At 42.2% G+C, this 17,190-nt stretch overlaps 2 protein-coding genes across 4 annotated transcripts; both read left to right on the top strand.

The window, feature by feature from the left end:
- Positions 1 to 60: 60 nt before the first annotated feature.
- hacl1 (2-hydroxyacyl-CoA lyase 1) lies at positions 61 to 7,925 on the top strand. Of its 2 annotated transcripts, none has more exons than XR_003981104.1 (17): positions 61 to 300; positions 528 to 632; positions 1,548 to 1,588; positions 1,678 to 1,758; positions 1,852 to 1,924; positions 2,002 to 2,079; positions 2,190 to 2,284; positions 2,360 to 2,472; positions 2,597 to 2,732; positions 3,214 to 3,319; positions 3,496 to 3,579; positions 3,783 to 3,884; positions 4,068 to 4,278; positions 4,454 to 4,615; positions 4,699 to 4,806; positions 4,911 to 5,097; positions 7,044 to 7,925. XR_003981104.1 is itself a non-coding variant. In XM_030393025.1 (17 exons), the coding sequence occupies exons 1-17, from the start codon at positions 250 to 252 to the stop codon at positions 7,074 to 7,076; spliced, it is 1,710 nt and encodes a 569-aa protein (XP_030248885.1). In that variant the 5' UTR covers positions 99 to 249; the 3' UTR covers positions 7,077 to 7,925. The 2 variants fall into 2 exon arrangements, 1 of the variants encoding a protein (XP_030248885.1); XM_030393025.1 differs by having other exon boundaries at positions 99 to 300; positions 4,068 to 4,222.
- A 139-nt stretch (positions 7,926 to 8,064) lies between these two features.
- colq (collagen-like tail subunit (single strand of homotrimer) of asymmetric acetylcholinesterase) lies at positions 8,065 to 16,730 on the top strand. Of its 2 annotated transcripts, none has more exons than XM_030393026.1 (17): positions 8,065 to 8,932; positions 9,507 to 9,616; positions 9,942 to 10,052; positions 10,776 to 10,820; positions 10,980 to 11,006; positions 11,803 to 11,874; positions 12,113 to 12,175; positions 12,277 to 12,303; positions 12,453 to 12,497; positions 12,585 to 12,620; positions 12,724 to 12,804; positions 13,062 to 13,158; positions 13,740 to 13,870; positions 14,242 to 14,361; positions 14,451 to 14,592; positions 14,699 to 14,801; positions 14,892 to 16,730. In XM_030393026.1, exons 1-17 carry the CDS (start codon positions 8,836 to 8,838, stop codon positions 14,959 to 14,961), a joined length of 1,377 nt encoding a protein of 458 aa, XP_030248886.1. In that variant the 5' UTR covers positions 8,065 to 8,835; the 3' UTR covers positions 14,962 to 16,730. The 2 variants fall into 2 exon arrangements, with proteins under 2 accessions (XP_030248886.1, XP_030248887.1); XM_030393027.1 differs by having other exon boundaries at positions 14,466 to 14,592.
- Positions 16,731 to 17,190: the final 460 nt, after the last annotated feature.

The following is a 17,190-nucleotide window of genomic DNA, read 5'->3' on the forward strand; positions in this document are numbered from 1 at the left end:
GTCTTTGCATATGTATTGCAGTACAAAAAACAAATTGCAAGGAATGCGACGCTCTTTGTGTGAGGTCACACTTGGGGGCGCCCGTGATTGGCTTGCAACCCGGAAGTAAAGGGAACGGGGCGGATTCAGGGATAGAGTAGTAAACATGAGTTGTTCGTGTAGCTGGTAGTTACAACAGTTTATGACAGTTTGTCCACAGCAGGTCCTCAACATTATAAAAACTCGTAGCTAAGAGCCTCTGTGATAAACATGGAAGAAGTGACAGGAGCTCAGCTGATTGCTGAGTCTTTAAAGTCTCAGGTAAGACCGCTTAAAACAACGCTAACAATGAGAGGTGAAGATACATGAAGCATGCTAACCTTTAAGTTAAGTTAGCAGCAACATGTCACCTTAAAACTGTGTCAAAGTTCAAGTCCTGCGCAGTCAAGTTTTCTTTACTATGCAGCTAATGACTACTATGTCTTATTCTTCCTTAAACTCTCATATTTCAGTGTTGGTTTGTTAAAGAGTAATTTCTCTTCTTGCAGAAAGTGGAGTACATGTTCGGGATAGTTGGTGTTCCTATCATTGAGGTGGCCATGGCTGCTCAGGCTGCAGGGATCAGATATGTGGGAATGCGCAACGAACAAGCGGTAGAAAAAAAACAACCCAAAAAAATGTTAATTTAAAGGCTGACCGATATTGATTTTTAGTAGCATTATCGATGAATATTGAGCAATTTGAAAATTATGATATTGATATTTCAGCCAATATAAACATATTTTTGCCGATTATCTCTCAAATGTGGTTATCAAACACATGTGACTTACGCAATATGTAACGGAGGCAGATTATTTTACAGTTGAATAATAAACTTTTTGTCTAAAATGATGTCAAAGCACTGAAACATTAAACCTACTGTGTTTAATCTATAAAAAAGTTTTTCCCACTGAGCAAAAATATAACCAAAAGACTTCTTGCCAGCGGAGAGCCAGAGTTAAAGTTTTTGTGATGTCCTTTTTTGAACATCTTTTAACCGTTCACTATTCACGTCCAAGGACGTCACCTTGCAGGGTTCAAAATTCGTTTTTTACAATGTAATTTTAGACACCTTGTCAACTTCAGCTACAGACATCCAAAGTACTTTCGTGGCTCAAAAAAAAGTTTTTATGATGACCAAATTTTACTTTATTTTACGCAAAAGCTACAGGGTGGATTCAAACCCCGAGCCTCAACCTCAGCAGCCTGCAGGAGACATGCACTTTACCAGGAGATCTATTCCTCAACTTTATTAAAGACCGTGGTTTGGTGATCCAGGCTTCATGGTGTAGGCTAATGTTCCAATGCGGGATAACAAAACATGGTCTATGGGGTATGTTTTTGCTCGGTGGGTTATATCAGCTCAAGATTTGCCAATACCAATTTATAGGAAACAGGCCAACATCGCTGATAATATCGGCCAACTCTTGTATCGGTCTATAAACATTCATTATTGTTCTGCTACATTGCTGTTCACCTTACATGTTACAATAACATTTTGATATATAACACATTCTGTCACACAACAGGCATGTTATGCAGCATCTGCTGTTGGATATCTGACTGGGAGGTAAGACATAAAGTAACTACACAGAATATTGTGAGCAGCTGGTGTGACAGTTTGTATCTCATGTGTCTCCTGTGGTTTCTTGTATCCAGACCAGGCGCCTGCCTGGTGGTGTCTGGACCTGGACTCATTCATGCTCTAGGTGGAATGGCTAACGCTAACGTAAACTGCTGGTACAGTATGATTCAACAAACGGATGCTGCTGTGTACATTTCTAATATGGGTCCTGTGGGAGGTTGGTTTATAAATGTATGTTGCCTTTGCAGGCCGGTGGTTGTTATTGGAGGCTCCTCAGATCAAAATCAGGAAACAGCAGGAGCCTTTCAGGAGTTCCCTCAGGTAACGCACTCGATCAGCTGGATTTTTTTCAGACTTAAATCTTCAATGAATTGACACAGTTTTAAATGTGTTGCTAGGTGGAGGCATGTCGCCTTTATAGCAAGTTCTCTGCTAGACCCAGCAGCCTGGAGGCCATCCCTTCAGTGGTAGAGAAGGTAATGTACCCACTTGTAGTTAGTTTCCTTTTTTCACAGCATGCTAATAAGATATTTTGTGTAGTTGGATGACATTAACACATAAGTGATTTTATTATGTTTGCTCACAGGCAGTTCGCACAAGCATGTATGGGCGTCCAGGTGCTTGCTATGTGGACATTGCAGGGGACATGGTCAATGCAAAAGTGGACAGGAGCAAAGTCAGGTCTGCTGTGATTTTTAGCAGTTTTTTTTCTGCATAGTATCACTTTTGTGATTCTATATGTGTTTGCTCATGCAGAGTTTTATCCTGCTGTCCTACTCCACCAGTGAGTGTGGCTGACCAAGGTGCAATCACAGAAGCAATCTCTGTCTTGAAAGAAGCTAAAAGACCCTTAGTCATCATCGGCAAAGGTAACAGACAAATGTGCAGTATATCTTGGATTGATTATATTTGATAAGCTAGAAACCCACATATTTGCCATTTGGAATAGCTCATTAGAAGTCATCATGATATGGGTATTGTTGATCGCTACAGGAGCAGCCTATGGCCGAGCAGAAACCGCTCTGAGGGAGTTTGTTGAAATGAGCGGCCTGCCATTTCTGCCCACCCCCATGGGGAAAGGGGTCCTTCCTGATGATCACCCCAACTGTGTGGCTGCTGCTCGCTCCAGGTCTGCCTCTCTTTAACAATAAAAAATGCACGAATCAAGAAGTGTAAAGCACATTTATTTTAGCCTAATTAAACATATTCTTTCGTTTTATCACATCATTTATATAAATACTGGTTTTCAGGAGTAAAACAATCAGGCTGATTGTTTCGCAAAAGAGGTTTTTGTGTCCTTTGTAATGACGCAGGCCGAGCATCATTGTATCTTAATTCTCAGTCTACAATCAGTGCTCCTGTGTCAACTTTTAAAATTGCTGCTAGTACACTGTGTCTGAGTGACACAGAATAACAGGCTGTTGAAGAAATATCTCAATTGAATATTATAAATCTTTGTTTTTTCTGTGTACATCTTATATTGTTTATTCTACACATACAGCAAATGTATGTATATACACCACTGTTCAAGGTCTTCATTGTGTTTTTCCCCTTTTGTCTTAACTCAATGTTGCCACACCTATTCCCCTTCGACTGTTTCTGGTACCAAGAGCCCTCCTCCAGGCTGATGTTGTGCTTCTGCTCGGAGCCAGACTGAATTGGATGCTGCATTTTGGTCTGCCACCTAGATTTAACCCCGATGTCAAGATCATCCAGGTATGTGAACAGGGAAGCAAAGAGTTTGTTTGATTTCTTGAAAAGCAGTTTCAAAATAATGTTTAGTATAACTCACTGGTGAAAATGTACTGGTGTAGTTACTTACTAATACTTTAATTCTGTCAGTTCAGTGCTTTGATAATCTAACACAATAACGCATTAATGCTTATGTGTAGGTTGACCTTTGTGCTGAGGAGATGGGGAACAATGTGAGGCCTGCTGTTGCTCTCCTGGGAGACATCAATGCTATTGTCACTCAGGTAACTGCAAAAATGAACCTGTTTTTGCCTGTCATGATACACTAATGGGCATTGAAGATATACTATAGGTCGGAGAACAGCTTGTGTGTGTGTGTGTGTGTGTGTGTGTGTGTGTGTGTGTGTGTGTGTGTGTGTGTGTGTGTGTGTGTGTGTGTGTGTGTGTTTTGTCAACAGTGATTATGTCTTTGATTCTTTTCTTCAAGCTACTGGAGCGTGTCCATGAAGATGGCTGGAAATACTCGTCTGATACAGAGTGGTGGAGCGCACTAAAAGACAAAATTGCTGCTAATGCAAAAATATCAAAGGTGGGTTTAGGGTGACTGCGTGATGTTTTGACTCAATGTTTTTTGTGTTTTTTTATCAGTGTGCCACACACTGCTGATAACAAATATTTAATATGATTTTGTGTTTGATCCCAGTAGATGTTTGTTTCTTGTAATATTATTCATGCATTTTCACCACATTTCTGCCCTTCTTTCTATCGACAGGCACTTGCTCTTCAGTCAACAGTACCCATGAACTACTACACAGTGTTTCATCATGTTTCCCAGCTGCTGCCACCTGACTGTATAATTGTTAGTGAGGGTGCAAACACTATGGACATAGGACGCACAATGCTGAACAACTACCTACCTCGACACAGGCAAGGAATTCTCATCGAAGCAGATCTTGAAGAGCACTTCTTAAATGTGTTAATTGGTATGTCTTTTTAAGGCATGTGTACACAAAAATGAATTGCAAAGGGAGATTATTAGACAGCAAATATGTGCTCACTGTTGACAAATTGTATTACTGGGTTTGGCTAAAGTAAGCTTTAATTTCTAGGTACATTTGAGAAGTTTGTTTAGCTAACACTCATCCTGATGTTGTCCAGGTTGGATGCAGGTACATTTGGAACAATGGGCGTTGGCCTTGGTTTTGCTATTGCAGCAGCCACTGTGGAGAAGAGCGAGAATAGTAAAGGACAAAGGATAGTCTGCGTGGAGGGGGACAGTGCCTTTGGATTTTCTGGCATGGAGGTTGAAACCATGTGCAGGTGGGTTGATTGCCTCCTCTGCTAAACAATACTTTAACCCCCTTTAACTTCTTAATAAGACAGTGTCTTTGTTTTTCTAACAGATATAATCTACCTGTGGTCATCATTGTGGTCAATAACAATGGTATTTACAGCGGAGTAGATCCCGAGACCTGGAAAGAAATGGCAAAAATGGGAGATCTGACCTCAATGTGAGTCACACCACAGGGAAAAGCATCATCACTGAAATGGTTTCCTGCATTTTATCAGCTGTGATGTAATGAAAGATGTCTAAAGCCATCATGTTGCCTGTCAGAGCCCCACCTGTGACCCTCCTACCTGAAGCACGCTATGATGAGGTCATGACCGCGTTTGGAGGTCGAGGGTTCCTGGTGAGGACGGTGGAGGAGCTGCGCAGTGCTTTGCAGATTAGCTTAGATGACTGGGAGAGACCAAGTCTCCTAAATGTGCTCATCGACCCCTCCTCTGACAGAAAACAGCAGGTATACATATATGTGTTAGTGTGTGTGAAGTCATCTCAGTCATCCAGGTGTAACTTTCATTTTGTTGTACTTCATTCATTCATTATTTATTCATTCATTAGTGTTGTTGGTGTTGTTGTGGAGCACTTTGTTGTTAAACGTCTGTCTTTGATATATAATAATGTCTTTCATTGCGGTTATATTTGTATGACAGTTGCCACAGACACAAAGAATTTCAGAAGTACAGGTCAAACTGAAAGAGTCCACTGGAGTTTACTTGAAAGTCTTCCTCAGCTATTATAACAGCTAAGGAACCTAAAAAAGAAGGAAGGTTCATAACGTAGCATTGCAACTGTATTGAAGTCTATGGCAGATGCATGGAGAAACACACTAAAAACGAACAAACCTACGTCGTATGTCTTCTGATGAAGAAAAATGCCCCCAGAACATTAAATAACACACTGTTCTGTTGTGTTGGTTATCCCTCAGTTTTGTTGGGGAAAGGCTCCTGTTTGATGTAAAAATGCAGTCTCATCAGCAATAGTTGATATTTGGTCGTGCAGAGTTTGGTCACAATATTATCATCCCTGTCACTCATTTGGAGTTGGAAAAAAAATCAGTTGTTAACCTACTCTCTGTGGTGTGTTCTTTCTTTTTCTGGTGGCATTTCTTCATCAGATGTCATACAACTTATATATGTTGGGTTTTATTGCGTTTCTCCATACATCTCTCACTGACTTTAAAACAGCTGACAGCACAGTCTGGCATTTGTGATGCGATGACAATTCCTTCTTTATTACATTCCTTGATTAAAGCCAGTGATTCCTCAACATCAATCCTGTAGAAGTGCCACGCCCTCTGCTGGCTGAGGATGTAATTGATGCTGTGACACCACTTTTCTAATGCTTATAATACTGTTGTTATGTTGGTGTTTCTCCCAACATAGAAAAAGCTCCACTAAAGGGGGCTGTTAATTAGCTCCTCACTCAGATTGCGGCATGACATCTACACAGGATAAATGTTGAGGGTTTACCTGGCTTTCATTTTGATTAATGGCAAGTTCACAATAAATGTCTGCAGCCGAATCCCCATGTCCAGACTTCCGTGCACATGCACATTTGACAGTATTATGGACACAAACAGGTGGAAGGTCTATGGCTCCCCAAATCCACAACTTCTTCACGCTTTTCTTCTCAGAGAAGTCAGGACTAAAGGATAGAGAACCTCATCTTCAGTCTCATACCACATTTCATCCTCTTGCAACCCATGCCCTTGCAGTCATGGGGTGATGACAGGGAAAACTACAGGCACTTGCTGCAAGTCTGATTCAGCCCCTGCATCATTTTTACATCAGACCATACAGGAAGTAGAAGAGACACAAGATGGACTATGACTTAAATGACACTGACAGTTGCAGCAGTAAAGACAGGCCTGAGTAAAAGCAGCATTGTTAAGCTCACCATCTGAGCAGAGCAACAAACAGTTTGGTGTTTACTTGACTCTCGTTTCATCCTTATGGGGCTGCATGACTGACATGCCTCACTGATCAGTAATCCATACACTCCAGGTGCACTGCAGAACTGTTCTATTCCACTCACAATCCCTCCACCTCACACCAACCTGACCTTTCTATTTCAGAGTGCCCATAATTAGAAAGCATGGCCCTCTGTGTTTATGTTGAATGTATCCATGCAACCCTTCGCTGACATGTTTGAAGGTTGTATTGAGGTCTGTAGCCATGGTGCTAAGCTCCATGGTGGCCAGCAGAAAGACTTGACCCCACATTCAGGTGTAGGGTTGAGTTTAGAGTTGAGTCTTAGACAGTTGATGGAGATTAACTATCCTATCATGTTTGGCACAATTTGTGAGGGCTGAAATGACTCAACATTCACATAAGGCTCATTACATAAAAGAGCCGATATCATCTGAGGAAGTCTAATATGATGCTGTGTTGTCTGTGTTTGCAGGACTTCCCTTGGCTCACACGCTCCAACTTATAGACCTAGAAGAAGGATCTTCCTGCTCCGTCCTCGACATTATTAGAACAGAATTGATTGTTTTCCTCAGGGAACTAGGAAAACTGGGAAAATATAAAGCTGCTTTTGTAATTTTTTGTAATTGTTTCCATGAAATAACTGATTTATTTTTTTTTTTAATTGATTCTTACTAAACAAGTAGTATTTACAATTAACAAAATGATTAAAGGAGCAGTTTGTAGGATGTGGCCAGAATTTTTGTTTAAAACATTAAAAAAATTAACTTGCATTGACAACACCTACTGTATTTAAGATTCTCTTTTACTGAACTAAGATAAGCATAATTGCCTCGTTAGCTCATTGTAAAACATGCTTCATTCGAACTCAAAATAAATGACACTCACCAAACCAGTCTTGGCTTGTCGTTCCACAACCACCTTTGGTTTTGGTCAAGTAACATGTGAAAAGATTCATAGTGTTGTTCAGAGCTGCTCTTTCCTGTAACACTTTTCATCAAACTGAACTCGTGATGTGAGGTCCCGGTCCACACAAACTTGAGGGCCACTGTTCCCACAGCTAACTGAGCCATAAGCTAATTAGCTAACTGTAGCTAGCCCTAGCCAGTGACAGCAAGCACAGAGCAGCAGTTGTCAGTTACTTTGATGATGTGCTGCCCACTGTTGTTTCTGGAGTTACCTTCAAATTCTGGTCATGTTCTAGAAATAACGCCTTTAATTGAACATTTTGAACGTTGTTTGCCTCTATTGGTTTGTGTCAGATCAGCGTTGTTGTTTTTTATAATTCACATGATAAATCTAATAGGTAATTGTGATGAACATAACACAGTATATGGTTAAATAAACTATGTAAATGCTGGGAAAGTTAAAATGTCATTTTTATCATTTTATGTGCTAAAAACGGTCCTGTCCAGATTTTTGCAATTGCATATGTGCATTAATACATTTACACCCTCCTTTAAATTAGTAATTAATAAAAATAAGTTAGGAACACCTTGAAACGGGGTGAAAATGTTATATAATATCTATGGTTTTTTTTTATTTGTATGCAGTGATAGCTTATAAAAAAAGAGGGAGTGCACAGTATGATCAGTCTTTATTAGAGTTATGTTTGTATTGTGTATTAATTAAGATCAAGTTACATGATTTTTGAGAAGTGATGTTGCCTGTATTTCCACTTTTGTTTACAGCTCTCACATCCCTCAGAGAGCCTCCTCGGAAATGGAGACACTTAATTTTGTGGGACAGACTGGGCAATAAAACCAATCAGGTCTGGACATAATGGATGCCACAATGCACTTGGGGGGGGGGGGGGTAGATGCACAGTTTACTGCATAAACAGACATGCACTGATAAACAAAGGGAAACAGTGATGAGAGTTGTCTCAGGGTGCACAGAAGACCCCTTCATGCAGGATCCCTTTTAGAATCTCTTGCTGGAAAAAAGCCCACCGTGGCTCGGTCACGTTAAGTCTCCCCACGAGAGTGGTGGAAACAACAAAAGGCACCCCCCTGCAGTAGTAGAGATCTAATATTGGCACCCGAAGCAGCTGGCGGGCTGTCTCCTGTAATTTTAGCGCGCACTGATGCAGAGGAAAGATTTAATGGGCATTGGTCAGCGTACCCTCTTGTGAGGGCGTAAAGGAGGCAGAGCGGAGAGAGGGAGGGGAGCAGAGGGAGAGGACAGTGAGGAGAGAGGGAGAGAAAAGGCAGCGTGTGAGAGCTGCTGTGGCTCAGAAATAAAGTCAGGCAACTATCTGGAGCAGCATGACTCTTCTAACACTTGGACTGTATCTGCCTTTGTGGTTTTGTTATGGCCTGGCTCAGTCCTCGTTTTTGGACAGCTTTGTTGCATTCCCAGCAGGTAAGAATAAGTGTGTCTGTGTGTGTGTGTGTCTGTAGGTGTGTGTACTGTACTGTACTGTACTGCACTGTACATACAGTGCTATGCATGCACAGGTGTTGAGAGTTGTGCTGTAATAGCATGGATACTGCATGTCTAGTTTTAGGATTCGTTTGGAGCTTACTATCTTTGAGAAATACAGTTGTTTTGATTTTCTTGTCGCCCATGAGGTAGAGTGGAAATGCCTCTATAAATAGCGAGACCAGCTCCAGTCCTTCAGCAAGAGGCACAGTCACTTCATATCTGTGTTCAACTTTAGGAACTCTGCCGGACGGGTGTCATGATCTCATAGTTTGCACCTGTTTCCCTTCTTACATATGCTGCTCTTGCATGAACTAACCGCTTTTATTTGTCAATTTTGTACTATATATAAGGGGTTCCTATTTCACAATTTGTCAGAGTCTCTGAACCTCAGCTGCCTGTGCATGTCCTTGTGTCCTGACAACACATTAACATGCCCTCCTCTGACTGTCTTCTTCTAATTTTCTACACCTTGGCATCACTTCTCGTGTGACTGCATGCACACCTTGCACAGCTCTCAGATCCCAGGAGCAGCAGAAGAGGTTCAGCCCATGCTGTTTACTGAGTCCGCCTCCACCCCCACTGTTTCCTCCACCCCCTTCACTTTGGCGCCGCCACGCTCATGTGAGTCAAAGTCATGTGACTTTCTATTGTGGAATATCTGTCTGTTGATATGTCCTTGGGTGATATCCAAACTGCCACACTTGCTACCTTTTGACCCCCTTAATGACACTGCTGAAATGCTCAGATGGAGGGACATGTTTGGCAGGACGAAATGGGTTAACCTGTCGTTTGCTGTTGGTTGAGAGTTGTTGTATGAAGAGTGGGATGAATTTCAAACGTGACTATAAAAATCTTAAAGGTGTCATTCTGACGATTCTCCTTTATTCAGCAATTGCGTCAGAGATGTTAAAGAATGCAGGATTTTATTTTGATTTTGATTTTACAGAACGAGGACATTTCAAATCATGGTGGTGAGTCGGGCGAGCCGGGCAACAGTGGCAAAGGTTCAGCCTGTGTCCAAGGCCCCCGAGGGCCTGCTGGTCCCCCTGGCATTGAGGTAGGATCCAGACTCTTCCTAAAAACATCCCTGTTATTCCAGCATTAGCAATGTACTGTAGCTCTGCTCATTCCAACACACCTACAATCTGACTCGGTCTGCATGAGTTCAAGGTGTTAAGAATTAGTACTCCAACACTGATATTACCCCCATCTCCTCTCCAACTTGAGAGTTCCTGCAGAGCATGAGATGGGGATTTCTCTGGCCCTTGTAACACAGCGGCCCATTAACGCTCTACATTTAGCTCAGACACAAATAGCCTTTTTCCACTGCCTGCCAGTGTGCCACACATCATTCTCAGAAACTGTCCGAAGAGCAGTCTGCCTGGAAAGGCATACTGGGTTGCGTAAATTCCAGGGATTACCAACACAAGCGTGTGTTTGTGTACTCTAGTGATGAAAGATATTAAAGCATTTTGGTGTCATAGCTGCTTATGAACCAAACCTTCTCCTCTGCTGAAATGCAGATTTGCCAAATTGTTGTTGAAGCCTTGCCCATCTGAGGCTATTACAGCACCAGCTGGACTGCAGCAGCGATTCGGTATATCAAAAGGGACCCAGGAGGCACTTTTTAAATCAATAGTGGCTACTCAGCCTTAAGCTAATTGAAACTGCAGCAGACATGACTCTATAGTTGGGATACTGTGGACGATAAAACTGATTTAGATAGGTATCTCTGTAATTTATGAGCCATTGTCATATATATTTTTTTAATGTTCATCAGGGTCCACCTGGATTACCTGGGATTGGAGGGCCCAAGGGTGAAAAGGTAAGCAGTTTACCTCCACATGCTCTACTCTCATTAGAGTAGCTCATTATTAGCTACTCTTTATTTTCTAAGCTGAAGTCTAATTGACCTGTTGCACATGATGGAAGTTTATGAAATAACCGCTGTCCTTGTCCCCCCTCCTCCACATCCTGTCGCCAGGGAGAAATCGGAAGACCTGGGCGAAAGGTGAGAGTCCCCATTAATCACTCCATATTCCCCGCTAAGTGGATTTACTCAAAAATGAGATACAGTGCCTCCGCCTGCTCGCTAGCTGTAAGTCAGAGCGGCTGGTCCCTGGCCGTGTGCATCAAGAGCTTGTGGGCAACTTTGACAGGAGACAGCACTGCCACAGTGACAGTCAGGATGCGAGGGATGCAGAGATGCTGAGGCGGGCTGTTTTCGATGGCAGGCGGAGTTTGACATGCAGGTCTCCTCTCTCTCACAGAAGAATATTGCCTCAGTTGACCCCTCAAAGACGCCTCCCTCTCTGTTAGGACTCACGTTTGATTCAGGGGCAGGCGAGAGAGAAGCGACTTCCCTAAATGATCAGCCGCTGTGGTGGGTTTAGCAGTGAAAGTGGCCCAGTGGGAGAGCTTCAACTGGTTGCTGGCCTGACTGAGCAGCTTTGCAGCACTGCAGTGCAATTTAGCTTAGTGCTTCAGCCAGGTCATAAATCATTTTATTTCCCACAAGCACGAGCTCCTGTTCTATATACAGCCCATCATTTAATTAAAGAGAGCAAAGTGACAGGGCTCGTTAAAGTCATTCCCCCTCTACATGTGCAGCAGCGTCTGATAAATACTGTGGCAAGCAGGCTGTCAGCTTATGCAGCAAATCCCGCACTCGGATTTCTCGCAAAGCAAACAGGCGTAAGAGGCCCTGATTTCATTAACTGCTTCTTCAGCTGTGGCAGCAAGAGTTTCATTAGTGTTTTATAAGGTATTTCTGTATCTGTGTAAAAATCGATTTCTACTTTCTACAGGGTCGGACAGGTCCCCCCGGACTTCCTGGGAAGCTGGGACCAGCTGGATGGCCGGGACCAAGTGGGCCCAAAGTGAGTAAGTCAGACCTCATAATGTAGATGATGCAATATATGACATGACATGAGACCACTAAGTGGCAGATAAGGTAGGGTGGATGAGAATTAGTGACAATTTGTTTCCCTATTTGTACCATTAAATACTATTGTAACATGAAAACAACCCTTTCAGTAAGTCTGCTTTCCTAACGTCTCCTGAAAATGAAGTTAATCCACCTTTGTCCCATTTCTTAATTTTTTCCTCCCGTGTCAGGGTGAGAAAGGAGACTCTGGGCTGATGGGTTTACCGGGAGCCAGAGGACCAATCGGGCCACGGGTATGATCTACATTATGTAGCACACTGATCTGGGATGATCTCACCTTCACACTACTTGATTTCGTCCTGGATGTTTAATATCTGTGATCTTAATTTTTTAGGGTTTACCTGGTTATAAAGGGGAAAAGGTATGTGGATGTTTTTATTTGTTAGAAAATTAAAAAATAAATATATATATATCTATATATATATTATATATAGATATATATACATATATATATATTGTACCGTACTCCGTTGTTTATGTTATGTGACACGTTGTAATCTGCTCCGTCAGGGCTCTCGAGGTGATCGTGGTGAGAGTGGAATGAAAGGCGACAAGGTGGGCAAAATTTATCAGCGGGCTCTTGTGAATCAAAGTGCTGAAGTGAATATATTCAGAAAATTGTTTACCGTTCTTTATCTGCAGGGTGGAATGGGCTTCCCAGGAATGCTTGGACAGAAAGTGAGAAACACAACAAAACAAGAAGGAATTTCTGAATTTTCCTCTGCAGAATTTTCCAAATTGGACCAAATTCAATGTTGAGTTGATCTGATTTGTTGTGCAGGGGGAAATGGGTCCAAAGGGCGAACCTGGAATCTCAGGAAACAGAGGACCCACAGGCCCACCAGGGAAGAGAGGCAAGCAGGTGAAGTGACTGTGGAAATGTGGAATGTGACATTCTTGTTGCGCTGTTTTAAAACAGTATTATTTTGAGTTGATTTTGTGCCTCCATTTATAGTGTTTGATTATTTTTTAGCACATTACAAGTATATGTTGCAGAGAAAATGTATCAAGCATGCAGGCATTTTTTTATAACTTAATAATTTTTTTCCTCAAAATGGAAACATGATGTAAAAATTTTTAATGTCAGTCCACTATTGTTTTATTTTGATTGTGTTTTAGGGAGTGAAAGGGGATCCAGGCCGTGTTGGTCCCATGGGACCTGCAGGCCCACAGGGACCTATTGGCCACCCTGGTCCTCCTGGTTCACCTGCCACAGGTGAGAACTTCAACCATAAATCTAACTAATGGATTTGGTCAGGGTATGGATTAGTTGAAGCGATTGGTTTGTGTGTGGCTTTGCACTGTTTGTGTTTGTGTGAAACACTTTGCAACCAGTGTGAGGAGGAGCAAACCTGTGTCAGCAAAAGGAAGCACACTCTAGACCGTTGTAAGAGGTAACACCGGTAGTCTTATTTAGCACCAGAGAAACTTTATCCCCTGAGGTGAAACACGATGCTGCTGTCATGACATCATGTGGCTAAAATGGTTCCACAGATGGCAAGACGCCCTTACAAGTATTGTGTCACCAGATCATTAATGTGACATTAGTTGTCTCGATCAAGTTTCCAAGTGAATTAAGTTTATTGTGTTTGCTTCTTGATAGATGAATCAAATATACGTTTCAGTACATACAGTATTTATATTAGCTACTATATCCTGTTCTCTCAACAACACTTCACTCTACTGTAGCACACTGAGCCTGAAAGACTTTTTTTGTGGCACAAAATGTGTTTTTGATCTTTTTTATTGCTTTGTGTGTATTGATATAATGTTGTTTTCCTCTCTGTGTATGTTTAGGACTGTACATGGTTGGAACAAAGGGTGCACGTGGTCCACCAGGGCCTCCTGGAAAGTGTAACTGTGGCTCTCTCAGTAGTTCGCCATATGATGATTATCCTTCCAGAGGAAACTACCCCAAAGTCCCGGCGGTGAGGAATTAGTTGTCCAAAATAATGCAGTTACAGTTGTTAAAATTAAAATCTTAAGGTTTTTTTTTTTTTAATTAGAATGCATATACTGTGTGCATTTACAATCTCTGATATGATCTAATTATGCTGTTATTTTCACTGGTGTTTTTTTTATTTAGAAACCCTGGGGTTTCCGGGTTTTAATAACTTCTGAGTGAATAATTTAAAGATAAAAAGTTTTAAAGGATAAAAGGAGGGTGGGATATTGGTTTGAGACCATATTGCCTACTCTGAAATGAAATTTTAATTCTCAATATCTCAAAATTGCACTCCAACGGGACTCAAAATGCACTAAATATTGAAACCATTTCCTCACTTGGCCTTTCGTTCAGATATTCGTTGTGAGCAACGAGGAAGAACTGGAGCGTCTTCACACAGATAACGCTCTCGCATTCCGCAAAGATCAGAGATCTCTCTATTTCAAAGACATTGATGGCTGGCTGCCAATCCAGGTATCATTGCATGCAGCAAAATATTATAATTGTGTTCTTTTCCAAGCAGTTTTTTCCTTTTTGTTCAAGTTTTTTAAACTCTGTAAAAGACTTTTCCATTCCAGCTGACGCCGTTCCAGTCCATGGAAAACGCACCTGACGATGAAGGTTACTGCGGTGACGGGATTGTGCAGATTTCCACTGGGGAGGAGTGTGATGACAGGAACAGAGTCGTCACCGACGGCTGCGTCAGTAAGTCATGCGTCTGTGTCCGGTGGTCTATTATAGCTCCTTAGTTGTACTTTGCTGTGCACATATAATGTGACCCCTCCACCTCTGTTGTCTCCCCTTTCCACAGAGTGTAAACATGCCTACTGCGGAGACGGATACCGCTATGAGGGGGCTGAGGAGTGTGATGGAAAGGACTTTGGATACCAGACATGTAATTCATATCTTCCAGGGTAAGCACAGTTTACAACCTTACGTTGACATGAACTCTTTGCTGCCTGTTTGTGTTTTTACGACCGAAAGGTTCTTTCTCTTATTTGCAGGTCATATGGTCACCTCAAGTGCACACCACACTGTGTTATTGACTCCACAAACTGCAAGTACTTCACTTGAGGAGGAAGCTGGACTGTGCAGCAGATAACAGAAATATTTTTCATGCAAAAAAAAATTATAATAACGCTCCAAGAAAAGAGACTCTGAAGGTAGAGGCAACCAAAGGTTTAATGATGAAAAACAAAACACATATATGTAACTCCTCTGTATTGCTGCTGAGATGCCATGTAGCTCCCTGGAGTTATGCTCAGTCAGTGAGGGTGAAAACCTTCATCCACACATCGGAAATGCACAGGACAACTGACTGCACTCCGTCTTAACAAGCAGGACTTAGGACCGGCCTCCTCACCTCACCACGCCCGATTGGACCGGAATCAGCCTCTGGATGCAATATGTTGTGCGACAGCCATGCAGAGACTTAATCAAGTGCCAGTGGGAGATGTTGCAGAGGAGCAGTAGCCGGGCCAGAGGCGAGTTAATCTTGACCCAGTTACTGTTGAGAAAGAGAAGGCAGTAGGACATCCAGAGCAGTGGCCTCAGGTATTCTACTGCACAGCATTTGCATGAGGCTGTGATTACTGAGACCATGACAGCAGCTGTCAGTATCCGAGCATGTAACCTATCACTTTACTTACTGTTGCCACAAGGTTTGCACTGTATAGTCTCAATATCACATCAAACATTTCAGTTGTAGTCAGATCAATATGTATGGTTAGAGGTGGGTGTAGTGCATGAATTATGCACTGAATATTTCAGCGAGACTGTTATACCACAAGGCTACTTCTTCAGAGGCCGACTTGGCTCGTGGTGGGACTGTACTGGACAAGGTTTCATAAATCCAAACATTTCTCAGGAACCAACATGTAGCTCCACACAGGCCTCCTCCACTACTCTCTTTGTAAATGAAATGGCAGTGACTGTACGCTGAAGCACACGGGCAACTCAAACAAGAGCTTTAAAGTATCCACAAGGTGCAGACCTCCGGGTGCCATCGAGTTTCCTCCCTGTGCTTCGGTGAGAAAATAAAATATACCGTATGTGAAGCCTTGAAACTGTTATGTCCTTAAATTTCCTCACTGCACAGGAAAAAAAAGGCTGGAATAGTCTGTTAGCTGCTAAAAGGGGGAGGAATTTCAATTCCAGTCTGTTCTTTGGTCATTACTGTATTTACTCTATTACCTCTTTATCCAGTCTTTCTGTCTTACAGTATATACAGAAACTCAACAGTAAACTTAACAGTGTAGATGTAGTCTGCTGGACTGTGCCGATATAAGCTGTTTTTCCATAAGCTACTGTACGAGTCGCAGTGCCAAGGGAGAGCTTGTCTCAGCCATACTTAGATGTAGTCAGGTGTTCTCAAGTGTAAAAGCAATTGAAAGTTTAAGACTGTTACTATATTGTTTCCGCATGCTCTCTGTGATACCTCGCTTATGTGTGTGAAGCCATAACGCTTTTGTCAGACATTTTGTAAACCACTGCATTCATCAGCATAGCAGGTGTCTTAAGAGATATAAGTCTTGCTCTGCCCAGACTGTAGCCAAGTACTGTATGTATGATAGTGACGAACCGTGCCATGCACACAGCTGAAATACCTTTTTGGAAACTATGTTGAATGTTCTGTCTGTGGCTGCTGTGCTGTATCCTGTACTGTGTACGCCAAAACATAACATGCATGTGGTAACGTACTGTAAGGCTTTATGAAATATAGTATGCACTGTGGCTGGGATGGTGAAAGTTCATTTTTTGTTTCATTACTCCGATATGATTTATACAGTAGTTGTGGGTCGTTTTAAAAAAGAGATGGAAAAATAAAACATTCATTCAAAGCCTTTCACTCGCGTCTTTAGGTTTGAGTCAGTGGCTTGTCAGCGGCTCTGATTTCTATCTGCCGTGAGCAGGCAGTGACAGTGATTGGACGCTGTGCGAAAAGCCACAGACAGTGATAGAGATGCTATTGATGTCCTTTCAGAGCACTCACTGTACGAAAAAAAAAGCAGATATCCATCAAGTGGAGAAAAAAAAAAAATAGCAGCTGTCAGCAGCTTCTTGCAAAGTGCTGCGTTGGACTAAATAGACAGCACAGTGAAGTCACTGCGTTTTTTGTCAGACATGGCAATGAGTTTTTGGCTTTTCATTCTGTCACGATGTAGCCTGGAGATGTGGCACAGCGATACAGTTTGGGCACGGGCAGCCAGCCAGTGTTGCAGCAGAGATGCTCGAGGACCGGACTCGGCCACGTAACTCTATTAGCATGCCGTATTTCTTTTTCTAAATCACATCAGGATAATT

The sequence above is a fragment of the Sparus aurata genome, chromosome 17 (genome assembly GCF_900880675.1).
Source record: "Sparus aurata chromosome 17, fSpaAur1.1, whole genome shotgun sequence".
Lineage (NCBI taxonomy): Eukaryota > Metazoa > Chordata > Actinopteri > Spariformes > Sparidae > Sparus > Sparus aurata.